The sequence below is a fragment of the Rana temporaria genome, chromosome 1 (assembly GCF_905171775.1).
Source record: "Rana temporaria chromosome 1, aRanTem1.1, whole genome shotgun sequence".
Classification (NCBI taxonomy): Eukaryota; Metazoa; Chordata; class Amphibia; order Anura; family Ranidae; genus Rana; species Rana temporaria.
In genome coordinates this window covers 145,450,214-145,467,201 of record NC_053489.1, presented here as the reverse complement: position 1 = coordinate 145,467,201, position 16,988 = coordinate 145,450,214, and the positions used below count along the sequence as shown (strand labels likewise).

General features: G+C 40.3%; 1 protein-coding gene across 5 annotated transcripts in view; it reads left to right on the top strand.

Moving 5' to 3' along the window:
• SEMA6A (semaphorin 6A) overlaps window positions 1-16,988 on the top strand; it is a 283,298-nt gene that overhangs the window by 161,412 nt on the left and 104,898 nt on the right. For all 5 annotated transcript variants that reach the window (XM_040343921.1, XM_040343913.1, XM_040343886.1 and 2 more), the window contains exons 10-15: window positions 3,613-3,830; window positions 7,177-7,308; window positions 9,125-9,280; window positions 10,559-10,735; window positions 12,858-12,998; window positions 14,715-14,795. In XM_040343921.1, the coding sequence (XP_040199855.1) occupies window positions 3,613-3,830; window positions 7,177-7,308; window positions 9,125-9,280; window positions 10,559-10,735; window positions 12,858-12,998; window positions 14,715-14,795 (905 nt within the window). The remainder of the gene's footprint in view (window positions 1-3,612; window positions 3,831-7,176; window positions 7,309-9,124; window positions 9,281-10,558; window positions 10,736-12,857; window positions 12,999-14,714; window positions 14,796-16,988) is intronic.

Here is a 16,988-nt window from a genome sequence, read left to right as displayed (position 1 = left end):
CCTCTTTGGTCTTCAGGTAGTGAGCAGTCCTGAATAATGCAAAGAGCAGGCTGACTTGACATCAGCGCTAAGCTGTGCATCAGGGTGCTGTGCTTGGAGTGTGAAGACATGATGCCCTGCACCCACCATTTTTTTTTTTTCGTTACATTATGCAATTTCCTTTTCTTAAACCATGGGCTGAAGGCAAACAAAATTGCATGATTCCCCCATCAACACAGTTGGAGTTGATGGGGGGGGGGATGCCTCCGGCAGAGCTATTGTAGGTTTCTCAGCCATCAGAATAGAATGATTACTGCTGCCCGCTAAAGCCAGTGGCAGTAATCGTGTGAAAAAATCACAACTGGCTGGCTGTACTAGAGTCAATTGATCAACTTCAGTACAAACAACCTGCCCATAGGTTGATTGAAATTTGGCTGGCTCTTGCTGAACCAGCTAAATTTTTAAGTCTATGGCCGGCCTTAGTGGCCATACACTGATAGATGTCTTTTGTTTAGCCTGTGGGCTCAGCAATAGAAATCCAGCAGATTTTTCCTTCCACACGACAGTGCATATCTACGAATACCCCCTGCCTGGCTATTGTATTCTGATTTCTCCCGTGAATGTCAGAACACCCAAAAAGTGAATGCGTCTTATTGGATGCAGACAATGTTCAGTGAAAAAATATGCCAACAAGCTCTTTCAATAAAAGAGGATTTGATTGCATTTATTCAAAAGAGCAGTGCTGGCAAGACCTCTCGCTGACCAATTTTCGACCAAGCCAGTAAGCCAGAATTCAAGTGGATAATTCAGAGAGCAATGGTTTTCTATAAAGTACACAATAATTTATAGCAATCAAATTTCAGTTTACTTTTAGCATCTTAGTTGATGATTTCCAGTTGGTTTTTGGGAATTTTGGTACGTTACCTTTCCTTATTTGATTTTGTTGAATTTTAAAGTATAGCAGTTCACATGTGGCATACCTTTTTAGGCTGGGTTCACACAGGAGATTGTGACCGGCTCTCTGGGGCCGGTTCACATATTTCTGCAGTGGCTCTGGTGTGATATGCACGGGAGTCCTGTGCATCCTTTGGTCCATTTCAGGTCCGAATTCAGCCCAAAATTCGGGCTGAAATCCGACCCGAAACAGTGAATGAAGACGCACCGTACTCCTGCCGTGAGCGGCTGCATGTTCATATGTGACCCTCCAATCATTTACACTTTGTAGGAAGACCCCTGGTCAGTATTAGAGAAGCATTTTTAAATGCTAGGTAAAACGCCCATCGCCCTGGCTATGTAACCACAGCTTAGCTAGAAATTGATTTTAAAGAGGTTGTAAAGGTACAATTTTTTCCCCTTAATAGCTTCCTTTACCTTAGTGCAGTCCTCCTTCACTTACCTCATTCTTCCAGTTTGCTTTTATATGTCCTTATTTCTTCTGAGAAATCCTCACTTCTTGTTCTTCTGTCTGTAACTACACGCAGTAATGCAAGGCTTTCTCCCTGGTGTGGAGTGTCGTGCTCGACCCCTCCCTTGGACTACAGGAGAGTCAGGGCGCTCTCTACGTTGCAGATAGAGAAAGGAGCTGTGTGTTAGTGGGCATCCTGACACCCCTGTAGTCCAAAGGAGGGGGCGAGCACAACACTCCACACCAGGGAGAAAGCCTTGCATTACTGTGTTGGACAGAAGAACAGGAAGTGAGGATTTCTTAGAAGAAATAAGGATATTTAAAAGCAAAATCAAACGATGAGGAAGTGAAGGAGAACTGCACTAAGGTAAAGGAAGCTATTTAAGAAACAAATTGTACCTTTACAACCCCTTTAAGGACATTGCAACGGTTTCAAGAACTTTCTATTATAGACCGTATAAAAATTTACAAAAAAGAAAAGAAAAAACTCCATAACCAGATGCAATATGTTTGTTTATTTTAATATATATATATATATATATATATATATATATATATATATATATATATATATATATATATATATATATATATATATATTGTGTGTTTTATTTAAAATTGTAAGAGTTCAATAAATGCAAAAAATACTTTAAAGTGGAGTTCCAGCTGTAGCTGCTAACTTTTAATAGAAAGACACTTACCTTTCCAGGGATCCCGCTATGTTGGCAGCACGCCACTAGCAAGTGGGAGCGGGTACCTGTCACTGTCAAAACTAAGTACCCACTCCCCCCCTCCCCTAAAAAGTGCCAAATGTGGCAGGGGAGGCTGTAAACAAGCTGAACTTCGTCTTTTGGGTGGAGCTCCACTTTAATTGTACCAGAAATTCAGTGTTGTCCACACTAAAGCGTCATCTCAAGCAGTATTAGGCCTCATTCACATGGAGCATACTACAGCATACACCTGGTGTGAAGCAGTGTTTACTCACACAGGTGTTTTGTGCATCCCTACACAGGCAGTCCCAATAATGTCAACTGGGATGCACTGGCTACAAGGATACAGCTGCTGCTCCCAATCTGACACCCATGTGGGTGGGTGTCTCCAAGCGCATAGCCAACCAGATGTCAAATTGGGAACAGTCACTGTGTCTGTGCAGCTGCTGCCTCCCAATTGACAATAATGGGACTGCTTGAACACATGGGCATCCCCGTTAAGGTAAACATGGCCCTCACTCAGGCGTGCGCTATAGTACACCCTGTGTGAATGAGACCCTTTCAGCTTTGCCCTGTTTTTCTTTGTGAACTGCAGAACGCCCATCTCGGTGTTATGAAGATACAGGGAGGTGTTATTTAGTCCTAACGCACTTCCTATCCTAGGGTGAGAATGCTGCTCCTCCATAGCTACAGTACAGTGAGTGAGCAGTGTCTCCCTATGACAGTAATTGTGTTGCAGGCACTATCACGAGGTGAAATACAGAAAAAAGCAAAAAAAATTAATTGCTGCAGCTACCACATCTAAGGACTGGTAAGCTGCAATATATTGCATTCTTTTATTCTTCGGTTTGGATACACTGTACGTATGCATGCCTTTGACAAGACAGGGTGTTATGGGTGATATCACAACTACAACAGAAGGTATTTTTTCAAGCTCATCCCACACATATTGCAGTGAATATGTAGCACTTGAAACGATTAGCAAAACAAGCTTATAAATTCATAAGTGCAAATGCTAATTCTGCATAATCTTTCATTAAACCAAAACAAAATACCGTTAGGATGACTTCAGCGATGCAAATGTCATTGAGACTCCCTGCTTATTAAAATATAATGAGATGGTGGTGACCAAAATGAATTACAGAGCAGCGAGATTTGTTGGGGGGGTAATGAAGAGAAAAAGGCTCAGAAGATCCTCTAAACATTACAGAGAGTGGAGATTTGGGAAAGCATCCGGCTTTCAGAATAATCTGCTCTGTAAATGCAGAATGTGCTTTTGTCTGTGGAAATGGAAAGCTAAGCAGTCTTTCTTGAAATTAATTTATATATTGCCGACATCTGATGTAGCAGGGGATTTATTGCACTGCTTTAAATGACACATTCTTATCTCCTGTAACACATGGCTCCAGCACTGAATTTTCCTTTTTTTCCCTTCTCGAGGATTATAGAGCTTTTGTATTCCATTACACACCCTGGTATTTTCTGACACCCTGGCTGAAATATTGTGTTGCTCTGCAGGTGGTGTTTCCAAGAGTTGCCCAGGTCTGCAAGAATGACATGGGGGGCTCTCAGAGGGTGCTCGAGAAACAGTGGACCTCGTTTCTTAAAGCTCGATTGAACTGCTCTGTGCCTGGTGATTCCCATTTTTATTTCAACATCTTGCAAGCTGTTACCGATGTCATCCATATTAACGGGCGTGATGTTGTGCTAGCTACATTCTCCACACCCTATAACAGGTATGTGGGCACTCTCTTTTGGCCTTTTCGTTATATTTCATTTTTTTTTTTTTAAGTTCCCAACTTTTTGCAGTGTAACTAACAAGCATGGTTATACTGGAAAATATACAACTTCTTACATAATCATTACGGTATGGTAACATGACACATTGGCTACAGTACAGTAAATGTGTAATATTTAAAGGGAAGCTATAATAGTTTGGGTCAATTTTTTTTTTTAAGTTTACATTTCCATACTTATGATTTATATCTGTTAGTTTACTATATGTAAGCATTATATTTAGCAAAAAATATTCAACCCTGTTAAGCGGCTTTTGTGTGTTTTTGTTTTTCACACTTAAAAAAATAATTTCAGGCTCAGAGGTTGTATAAAACCCCAAGAGGGCAGATGCATGTTCATCTTCTTCCACTTTACCCAGTGGCACCCCCTATGCAAGTCCTGGGCAGGCCAATGAGCCTGGTATACATTATGTGGGGGTCGTAGTTGAAGGTGATCTTCCTTCTTCTTTTTTTTTTTTTTTTTTTTTAAATAAAGGGTAGGATAGTGCAGTAGATAGCGTAGTTAAAACCCCCTAATCCAATTATATTGCTGTTTATATCGCCTCTAGGAATATTTACCCTCTCTATTTGTGCTGGTGAGAATTGTCACCGTGACAAATAAAAATTATGTTGGAAAATCTTAAAGGGGTTGTAAAGGTAGATTCCCCCCCCCCCCCTAAATAGCTTCCTTTACCTTAGTGCAAGTCCTCCTTCACTTACCTCATCCTTCGATTTTGCTTTTAAATGTCTTTATTTCTTCTGAGAAATCCTCAATTCCTGTTCTTAAGTCTGTAACTACACACAGTAATGCAACACTTTCTCCCTGGTGTGGAGAAAGCCTATTGAGGGGGCAGGAGTGTCAGGACGCCCACTAACACACAGCTCCTTTCTCTATCTGCAAAGTAGAGAGTGTCCTGACACTCCTGCTCGCCCCCTCCCGCCTCAAGAGGCTTTCTCCACACCAGGGAGAAATCCTTGCATTACTGTGTGGAGTTACAGACAGAAGAACAGGAAGTGAGGATTTCTCAGAAGAAATGAGGACATTTAAAAGCAAAATGGAAGGATGAGGTAAGTGAAGGAGGACTGCACTAAGGTAAAGGAAGATATTTAGGGGAAAAAAATGTACCTTTACAACCCCTTTAAATTTTGGTTTCCAGACAAAAGCTAAAGCTCCCATGTGGGGACACCTGTTCTGGTGACAACCAACGTTCTGTTGCGTCTCTGGAACAAGAAGAAAATGCTTCCTAACAGGACACGGCCAAAAAAAAAAAACGAAACCTTTCCTATGCTATTCAAAAGTGAATATGTATGTTTGGACAATACATAAACTTCAGTTTTATAGTTTTAAACGATAATGAATAAGCAAGATGCTTTCAAAACCACTTTACATCCCTTTTATGACAATTTGATAGTTTCGAAAGACATTTAGTACCATTATGGCAGAATAGGTTTTTTTAAAAGTTGAACATTTTCAGTAAAGCAGTGCCAAGTATTGAACCTCATGACAGCCGAAACAATTTTAGTTTATTGAACTCGGATCAATAAAAGAGGGATTTTAATTGGTTGCTGTAAGTTACTGGAATTTCACATTGCTTTTTGCCTGAAGGACTTGATATCACAGTAGTGGTTTATTAGTGTATTGTTTGTAACCTCAATCATAAATCATTTGCTTAGAATGCCAAATTGTAGCTATTATGGCACGACAGTGTTTTTTTAGATTTTCATGGAGCAGCTGTTATTGATCTTAGTATGGATTGTGAACGTATTGGCAGAAACCGGGCATTATTTGGAAGCATTAGTAAAACAGCCTATATGTTCCGGTTTGTAAGAAGAACCATTTTAGTCTTTTGAAGATTATCTATGTATATATCAACTAATATATAACATTAGATTTAATATATATGTAAGCCTTCACCAAAAACACTTGTCCAAATCTAAATTACATTTAATTACAATTTAAAGGACAGCCAAGCTTTAGCTGTGCAAACCAGCAGGTTGTGCCTCTCCCCAGTAGCACTTCAAAGTATGAAGGAGCAAGCCTCCCATGTGACTGCTCTGCTGCTTGGTGATTTACTCAGCACTGTCACATGGGGGTAGGAGATGGTGAGTAGAGTATTGTGTAAGCTCCAACTGGTGTGATTTAAGAGCTTACACAGAGCTTTCTTGCTAAAAGGAATGTAAGTGAAAAAAACCATGGCTACATTACCATAATACAAAAAATCAACTGTTTTAAAACTTAGAACACTGAAAAATTTGGTAGACGTGATATTTTGCATGAACAAAGCCTAGGTATAATCAGAGCAAGTATTGTCATTTACTCATAGAAACCAGTCATTTCATTCAACGTATTCAACGTATTCATAGCATTCATCGTTTTTATAATGCTCAGCGCAGTGAAACATGGCTGGGCGCTATGGATTGCTATTCTGTGTAATGATTTTTGATGCATAGTGTAAAATTCAATTTCCGGCTTCCCACCCTATGATAATTGGGCCCTTACTATATCCAAGAAAGCATCCCTAATGAATTGACACCTTCACATTATTTTCTTTTTATTTTATATTTTCCTAGAGATCTGTAGTAGCACGAAAACATGCCCAAACACGTTTGCACAATTTGTGTTGTTTACAACACTGCAGGGAAGGGCTGAATATGGTTTTCATGTTCATATCCATAGCCTTTTTTTTTTGTGTTTTCTTACAAATTAATTGTGAATTTTATTCACAATTTGGTATGGACTGGTGCACTTTAATATATCCTGTTTGAAATCATTAAAACAAGTCCTGTGATCTGATCTACTTTTTTGGCATGAAATCCAAATGTCAAATGATGTAATACTGATCATGTTTTAATTGGGCGCTTTAGCATTAATCTGCATTCACCACAAGTCTCCAATGGCTCTGTGGCACAGTGGGATTTTTATGCATTAGTGCTAGGAACACGTAGATAATATCAACAGGCCAACATTTCAAAATAATAGGCCATAATTCCAGCAGCCCATTACCTACTGTGGAAACCCCATGGCAAAGATGTTTCCTCAGGGGGATTTCATTCTTTTTAAGTTTGCTGTAATTAGGTCTTCTTTATATAGAATTCATTCAGGAAAAAAGCTGCTAACGGGAGCTCGGCTGGCGCTACATTTGTCTGTCTTGCATGGGATTGCCTGAGTTATCAATAGCTAGGGGTCATGGAGTTCAAGACTAAGCTTTCTGAGATGGGAAGGCTTCTATAAAGCATGTGTTTCAGTCATAAATTGTATGCATAACTTTGGAGTGACTAAGAAATTCTGGAAAATGTCACATTGCAGCATCCCAGGCTCTGCCGTCTGTGCTTATGACATGGCCGACATCGCAAGTGTGTTTACGGGGAGGTTCAAGGAGCAGAAGTCACCAGATTCCACGTGGACCCCGGTCCCTGATGAACGAGTACCTAAGCCCAGGTAATGAATTGATGCATGTAGTCAGTATACAGGTAAAGAAAAGATTCTACATTTCCTCTCTCTAATAATTTTGGTTGTTACATTTTATCTAAGGTTCCATTTTGGGTAGAGCATGGCATTTTTAAAACCCTTGCTTGTCTTGTGTTGCTGTCTGTCCCCATTGGGGAGATTTACCTTTTCTATTTGTGTAAATACAACATTTTTCATGGTCACCAGAACAGGAAGTGACCAAAAATCTTCCAGTGGGGATTCCGGTTTCAATTGATTACTTTCACTTTAGGGAGGTTTCCTCCCACAATGTCTCCAGCACAGGAAGTGAAGGGAAATGTCTCTCCAACAGTACACAGACAGCAAAAACTCCTAACACAGGGGTATTAACCATACCTTACACATCCAAAATGTTTTTTTTTTTTTTGTCTTTAAGAGGATATTTTATTGGCATACAGACTATGGGGCATACATTTAGATTGTCTGTTTGCAGGAACACAGGGGTAGATTCACATAGATTACGCGGATCTAAAGATACGCTAATCTATCTGATTTACGATCCGCCGGCACAATTTTGCGAGGCTAGTGCAGTATTCAGAAAGCACTTACCTCCAAACTTGCGCCGGCGGATCGTAACTCAAATCGTAATTCAAATTCCGCGGCTAGGGGGAGTGTACAATTTAAATCAGGCGCGTCCCCGCGCCGATTTAACTGCGCATGCACCACCGGCGAAATTTCCCAGTGCGCATGCTCCAAATGACGTCGCTAGGACGTAATTGTTTTCGGCGTGAAAATTACGGCCATCCGTATTCACGACCGACTTACGCAAACGACGTAAAAATTCAAAACTTGGCGCGGGAACGGCGGCCATACTTAACATTAGCTACCCCTCATATAGCAGGGGTAACTATCCGCCGGAAAAAGCCGAACGCAAACGACGTAAAAAAAAGCGAAGGGCGGGCGTTCGTTTCTGAATCGGCGTATCTCCTCATTTGCATATTCGTCGCAAGTAAAACACGAAAAGCCACCTAGCGGCCAGCGGAAGATTGCAGCCTAAGATCCGACGGTGTAAGTCACTTACACCTGTCGGATCTAAGGGAGATCTATGCGTAACTGATTCTTATGAATCAGTCGCATAGATCCGACCGTCGGATCTCAGAGATACAACGGCGTATCAGGAGATATGCCGTCGTATCTCTTTGTGAATCTCCCCCATTATCTTTATGTGTAAAAGTGGTCATTGATTATTTTTTTTTTTTTTCCCTAATTTTTCTTTTTTTGGGCAGCACGCCAACCATAGTTGCAGAACTACTTTTCAACTGGCTTCCTTTAGCATCCCCATCACTCTTTTATTCCAACAGTGCAGTTTAGCAACAGATGTCCAGCAGTGGGCAGACGATTGGAAGCCAAAAAAAGTCAGGAACTAGCACAATTTGTAATGGCCAAAGCCTGGTGCCTCTCTAATCTTTCTGCGTTATGCATTGGTCCACTAGTGATTTATTGTAAATATAGTCCTAGTTGTGCAGGCTAAGCTATTTTTTTTTTTCTTTTTTTCTTAATGTGACATGTACAATAGTTGAATTCCATTGATTGACTGGCTTAATCTTTGAACTTTTAAAGAGAAGCCAGCCTTTCCATTTATGAAGAACTTGTTGAATGATTTCATGAGCAATACATTTGTAGAAACGTTTTATTCACATCAGACAGGCAATGATATCTAATTCTTTTTGTAAACAAATCTTGCGGAGGTTGTGGTCAGGAAACCAAAGTTAGCATGATCCTTTAATTTACGCTGTGTATCATCATCATTTTCCATTCTGTGTTCCAGACCTGGCTGCTGTGCTGGCTCCGCCACAGTAGAGAAATATGCAACATCCAATGACCTTCCAGACGACACCCTTAATTTCATTAAAACACATCCTCTCATGGACGAAGCGGTGCCATCTATTGTAAACAGGCCGTTGTTTCTCCGGACTATGGTTAGGTGAGCAATCACTAGAGTCATTGAGGAGATCTCTGTGCATGCATTGCTATTCGGAAATACATTTCAGGTACTTTGAAGGTCTGTAAACAACTCTCCTGTTCTTGGCCTTTTTCCAGCGTGAACTGATGAGAGCGCAGGGCAGATGCCACAAGCGTCCCATGGCTGCTTTCAAGATATAAAATGTCATTTCAGCTGTGCTAAAACCAGATGTTAGTGAAGATAGAGATCAGGAGGTTAGCGTGCCTCAGGTGGATTGGAATGGGCTATAACTTTCAATATCGCACCAACATATTTTCTAATTTATTTTTTAAGCCATTACCCTCTGTCTCATGATGATTATCGTGATTAATAAAGTTTTTATATAAATCCACAAACACTGGTAATCGGTGGCAGTGAAGCCACATCTCGGGAGATGGAGAGAAAGTAGTGTGCAAGATATCATTTTGCACTTATTAAAGCTAAAATATTTTGTAACTATTGATAGTGAAGAGGGCTAACTAAATAATTTATTGAGGGGGGCATCTAAAGCTAGAAAAAAAATAAAGAACAAGGGTAGCGTTGATGTAACAATCGGCTATGTTTAATCTTTCCATTTATGGAAATTAACATTAATTCTCATGTGTTCCCATAGGGAAAGGATTCCGTGTTTGTTCCCCTTTTTTTCTTTTGCACATTTTTTTTTAAAAGCAAATCTGATCTGCTTTTTCGTTGGCTTTATTATATGCTATATGTAATTTAATTGGTTTTAATATAGATTTTTAAAATTCCTAATTTTTTGAATTGGCTGTTGAAACTGTAAATTCGCTAGCAACACCCTACACAAGAATGCTGATTTTTTTTTTAGGTGGTTTCAAATCTAGCCTTTGCCCAATTCTAGCTAACGCTTTGGGGTTTTTCAAATGCTGTGCCCCCCACAGAAAGGGGTTGAAACTTCTGGTAATGTTTTGTCAAATTGTTTTGTCAAAATGTTGTTATTGTCACCAAAATAGGGGAAATCTAACAGGGATACTTTTTCCAGTAACAGTATTTTTGGGCTTATTGACCTTATCCCAGTGAGGACATGGCAATAAAAAAGAGTTCTAATTTAATCACCTTCCGCCTAAATGAAATACAACATTTTGGGTAAATTCTCTTTTTAATTTAGATTGTTTTATATAATGTAGGCTTTATTAAAAACATGAAAATGGCAGTTATTTCCGTTTAGGGATTATTTCTGTACCTACATAAACAAATTGAAGGTGACATTATTTGACTCAAAGATGTTTTGTTTTTACCTAGGTATCGACTAACAAAAATTGCGGTTGACACTGCTGCTGGCCCTCATCTGAATCATACAGTGGTGTTTCTGGGATCAGAGAGAGGAGTTGTCCTCAAGTTTCTGGCGAGGACGGGATACAGTGGCTTCCTTACTGACAGTCTCTTCTTGGAAGAAATGAATGTTTACAATCCTGAAAAGTAGGTTTTCCTTATACACATCCCTCCTCTGTTGTCCTGCATTGCTGTTTTTTTTCCTGGCACAGAGAAGAGTCTCTCCAACACTGTTTAATAGTTGCAAAACAATCCTGAAAATCTCAAATAAAACGAAATTTCTACAAAGTTTTATGTCCTATAAATGCACTGAATCTAGTTCCTTAACCACTTCCCGCCCGGTCAATAGTCAATTGACGTTCGGGAAGTGGTTCTGAAATCCTGACTGGACGTCTATTGACGTCCAGCAGGATAACATGCCGGCGCGCGCCCGTAGGGGCACCCAGCGCGGCGATCGGTGATGCAGGGTGTCAGTCTGACACCCTGCATCTCTGATCTTGGTGGAGGCTCTTTACCACGTGATCAGCTGTGTCCAATCACGGCTGATCACGATGTAAACCGGAAGAGCCGTTGACAGACGCGAGTAGAGGAGAGCGATCGGCGGCTCTCCTGACACGGGGGGTTCGTGCTGATTGTTTATCAGCGCAGCCCCCCCTCAGACCCCCACACTGGACCACCAGGGAAGCCCACACTGGACCACCACGGAAGGGGGCAATCATAATAAAAAAAATGAATAGATTGCTATCAGTGCCCACAAATGGGCACTGACTGGCACAATATGGGATCAACAAGTGATGCCCAGCAATGCCATTTGCCCCGGTTTGCATGTGCCGATGACATCGGCACATGCAGAGGACAGGGAATATCTCCTAAACCGTGTAGGTTTAGGAGATATCCTGGCTAGCTACAGGTAAGCCTTAATGTAGGCTTACCTGTAGCATAAAGTGGTTGTAAAGAGTTTACAACCACTTTAACTTTTTAAGTCTTCTTTTTTTTCAAAAGAACAAGCTCTCCTGCAGATGTAGCAGTTACAGGGATGAGACAAACCATTTACTGCACTGCTGTGCAAATCACATGCAATGTATGTGCGATGCAAATTCAGTAATACAGATTGTATGGCTGAATTTGCATTGCATTTGGACCAAAGTCGTGCAGGACCCTTTTTTTGGTCCGCACCAGAATCCAATTGCATGGGTGTTCGCATTTCGCACTGTGATGTGCGATCTGATCTAGGGGTTTCATTAACTTTGTATTGACACTCCCAGCAGGTTCACATAAGGCAGTGTGAACTGCCTGCGAGTCGGGTGCGATGCAGGACCCTCTGGATTCGGAGAGTTTCCCGCATTGCACCAATGTGAACCGAGCATTCATAGACTCTAAAGCCCATACACACTATTCGATTTTCTGCTGATTTTTGTCTTTCAGATTTACCAAAACCATATAATATGAAGTCAAACCTTAATGCCGCGTACACACAGTCGTTTTTTGCGATGAAATTAAACGAAGTTTTAAAAAACGTCATTTAAAATGATCGTGTGTGGGCAAAACGTTGTTTTTTGTCTTCTGAAAAAAAATTCGAACATGCTTCAATTTTTTATGTCGTTTTTCAAAATGTCGTTTTTTGTGTCATTTAAAATGATCGTGTGTAGGTAAAACAACATTTTTAAACCCGCGCATGCTCAGAAGCAAGTTATGACGCAAGCTTGAATGGAACAGAGTGCCATCGTACGTGCTGAATGTAACCGCACTTTGCTAGAGCATTTTGAAAAAACGATGGTGTGTAGGCAACGTCGTTCTTTAAAATGAAGTTTGAAAAACGTCGTTTTTTTTCATGAGAAAAAACAACATTTTTTTACAAGACAAAAAACGACCGTGTGTACGCGGCATTAGAGTTTCAATTTGTATGCAATCAGGCAGGCCCTTGCACACTACATAGTGTGTATGGGGTCTTAGATGGCCTATAATGTGCGCAGAGGACATAGGACGGGCCTAAATTTCGGACACGATAGGTATGTTTTGCACTTATCAAACAGATATAACAAAACACATTTGTGGCATATTTTGAATAAAGGGAGCAAATAGAAGTTAATTTTAGGGTTTACAAATATGTTAATGCTAATCTGCTAAAACCAGTTTGTTTGTTTGTTTTTTTTTGTCTTTATTATTATGTAAAAAAAAAAAAGAATATAATCCTGCAAAAAGTAAGATTGGAAAGTATGCCATCACTGCTAACACGACTTAATGTTCAATGTTTTTTTACTCCTTTTAGATGTAGCTATGAAGGAACAGACGACAAGAGGATTATTGGGATGCAGCTTGACAAGCAAAACAGTGCTTTGTATGTAGCATTTTCCACCTGTGTCGTCTGGGTTCCACTTGCAAGATGTGAACGACACATGAAGTGCAAAAAGTAAGTGCCCCTGTAACCTTAACTTTGGTCTGCAATACTTAGAGTGGGAGTAAACTCCTTTGTATGACTTTTACCTATAGGTAAGGCTTACCTGTAGGTACAGTAAATATCTCCTAAACGGGAACTGTTTAGGAGATATTTACTTTAGATGCATTCCCTGGGGCCGTTCCTTCAGAGCTGTGCTGTAAACATCGCCGGCTTGGCCATTCATTTTGTCAACGCCTGCAAATCCGGAAGGAAGACCGGATGAAGATGGAAGCGCCTTCAGCGGTGATAGCGCGCCGCTGGAGGGCTTAATTCTCAGGTAAGTCTGTCATAATGTGCTAGTATGTGATGTATACTAGCACGTTGTGACCTAAACTGCCCGTTGCCTTTTTTTTTGCTACAGCTTTAAAGTAGAGCTCCATTTTTTATTTCTATTATTCTTCTTATTATTATTATTATTATTATTATTATTATTATTATTAATAATAAAAGGTTAGATTCTTTCTTGGTTTAGATTGCTGCCAGTGTCCCTAAGGGGGGAGCTTTCCTCACTTCCTGTCCAAAAGACATGACAAAGTGAGTAGAAATTTCCCTAAATCAAATTTTATATTTTTCATCACTTTCAGCCCTGCTGGCAGTGATCGCCAGGACAGATGGGCAGGGTTAGGCCCCTTTCAAACTGAGGAGTTTTTCAGGCGTTACAGTGCTAAAAATAGCGCTGCTATACCGCCTGCAAAACTCCTGTCCAGCATACTCAATGTGAAAGCCTAAGGGCTGGCAGGAGAGAAAAAAATCTCCTGCAAGCAGCATCTTTGGAGCGGTGCGGTATGTATACCGCTCCTTTACTGCTCCTTCCCATTTAAAACAATGGGAAACCGCGGTAATACCGCCCGCAATGCGCCTCTGCAGAGGCGGTATTAACCCTTTATCGGCCGCTAGCGGGGGTTAATACCGCACCGCTATCGGCCGAATCCCGCTGCAATTCCGCCGGTATAGAGCCGCTATTTTTAGCGGCGCTATACCGCCACCGTGCCTCCCGCCCCAGTGTGAAAGGGACCTTAATCTCCCTTAGTGGGGCTACAGATGACACAAAATCTGACAGGAAGTTCTAACTCAAAAAAATAAAAAAATAATTGGCTTTAGATGTAAATGTACCAACCAAGTCTTGATATAGACATTTGCACCATATTCATCTGGCGAGTGGGGACCCAGGAGGGGAGCACAGAAAGTCCCCAGAATATATATGAATATGTCACCAACATAACATCACATATTTTATGGACTTTATTGATTGCACTTTATTTTGGCACTGAGCACTTTAGCATTATTCATAGAGAGATATATACAAATGTATGATAGGAGCAGCGCTGAGTTTAATTTCATGTTTCGTTTTTTGGGGTACTTGTCTTTCACTACAGCAGCAGCCCTTATTATTATTATTATTATTATTATTATTATTATTATTATTATTATTATTATTATTTTGTTTTGTTTTTTTTGTTTTGACACATCACCATAGTGCAGGTTTGTAATCTTTCTTTTCATTCCATACCAACAAAGTTGCTTAGTCTGACTCGCTTGATATGGTTTTCAGCCTTCGTTGCTCATTCACCACTTAATTATTGCAAGCTAAGCACTGGTCTGAATAACACAGCATAAAGGCAGCATGAGCAATCTACATGAACTGTATTTCTGCAAATTCTAATTCTTTAATATCAATTGTTTTTCTAGGACTTGTATAGCTTCCAGAGACCCGTACTGCGTTTGGATGAGAGATGCAGGAACTTGTTCGCAGCTGACACCTGGTTCTAAGTAAGTTGACACAAATCAACTAATATAACCATTCCAGTAAATGTTTTAATTGGCTATGCAACGGACTTTGTCTCAGAGCCCTGACTGTTATGATACAGTGTTAATTATAATAAAAGAAAAACAAAATGAATAACATACAGTCAGCCTGACACAATGAGCCAATGTTTCCATACTGCATTAGAAGTCTTTGCTGAGAAATCTGAAATGGGTAAAAAGAAAAAATTGTCCTTGACGAGCAGGTGCCTCTGAGCCAGCTATCTGTAATTATGGAAAAATATAATAGAACTTTTCAATTCATCCAAAGGCTTCAGAGGAGCCACTTGTTGCACAAATGGAATATGCAATTTAACAGTACAACCAAGCAAACATTTTTGTGGGGTATTGCTAACACAGAGGACTTGTTGTTTTCAAATAAGCAAAGATGGTAATGGTCCTTTTTCTCCAATTTGTGCTTTATTATACAGTTCTAGCTGGCTCCGATTTTTTTTTTTTTTTTTTACTTTGCATTAGAAAAGTCAAGCCTAGCAGCCAGTAGCAACAGAGATCCCAGAAGACGCAGCCATCACTGCACAGCTCTTGCTGCTACATACCCACCTTTGTTTATTTTATTAAATGCTATTGAGCCTATTCAACAGTATTTAACAAGTATTTACTATTAGTACTACTAGATCCCGTTTGCGATGTTTAACACAAAAAATGTTTGGCAAGTGGCAACATACTCGTAATTTGCAATGACTAAAGTCATCTTGCAGTGCACGTTAAATCTTCAGCGATTATAAATACTGTTTGGCACAGTAAACTTTTCTGATTACAAGCCAACTTCGATTTTTTGGCACTGTTCGGTGTTTAAAAAGAAGTTCCAATAGTTTTTCAGTTTATTAAAAGCCAACAGCTACAAAAAGTGTAGCTGCTGACTTTTAATAAACGGACACTTACCTGTCCCATGGTTCAGCGATGCGGCCGCCCGAAGCCTCACTCCTCTCCCCTCTGATGCCGTTCATGCAACTGTGGGCACCTGGCTGTGACAGTTTGTGGCTTCCAAGCCAGGCACGCACCACACATGCGCGAGTCGTGCTGCATTCTTCTAGTGGTTAGACAATCTTCTAGGACCTCTGACGTGTCCTAGAAGATTGCAGAGAGGGAGGGGCTGCCTAGGGGGAGAAGAGGTGCCTAGGTGGCAAGAAGATGGAAGGAGGAAGTGGGACAAGGAAGTACCTGTCACAGCAAGGTACCCACTACAGAACCCCCCCCTTAAAAAAAAATGACATGCCAAATGTAGCATGTAAGGGGGCGAGGAGTCCTTAAAACAGAAGTTTCACTTTTAGGTGGAACTCTGCTTTAATAGTGTATGTCGAGGTCAAAACTTTTTTTTCTAACATTGGATAGAGTTTGAACAAAACTCCTGTTGGGTTTTTACTGTTATTTGGGCTCCATTCAAGTTTATTTTCTATTTTCTTATTCTGCTGACAATCATTTCACTAGACATGAAATGAGGATAAGTATGCTACAGAGACAAAGATCGAAATTAAAGTCTGACCGGGGTTCTAGACTTATGCTACTCAACTATGTTCCAATATATCTTTCTTCCGGTTTTTTTAAATAACAATACAAAGTTATAGTAAATTATAATGTGTTTCGCTTCAGAAAAGTTATACATCTATTTCTAAGCCGACAACCTTGCCATTGTGTTTATTGCAGATATGCACAAAATCTAAATAACAATAAATAAGAAATGATGTATACTGATAAGTAAAAAAAAAGCATGCAGAAAACATCCATACAGTGCTAAATAATCCACTTCCAGTGTAATCCTCCACATGTATATATATTGTCATCCCAGATTCTCAGTGCTGTAATAGGTCATGGTGCACTTTCCCCACCCTGGGGATTACATATAAAGGTTTTCCATTTTGACAGGCACTCCACTTGCCCACTCCATATTTCAAGGGTCACACTGCCGCTGCACAGCTGTATGTCTACAAATGTAACTCAGAAGCACTTGGGAGCCACCATAGTTTAGTAGTTTAAAAACAGCAATACATTTATTAAGAAGTGCACGTCCCCCTGATGACAGTCACATGACTATACACGTAGGGCCAGTTTGCATCAGAGCCACAAACTGGAAGTTCTGCGGAAGTTAGGTTACATGTCCAAAGGGGATGCTTTTACTCAGTACAGGTTTTATTATATCAA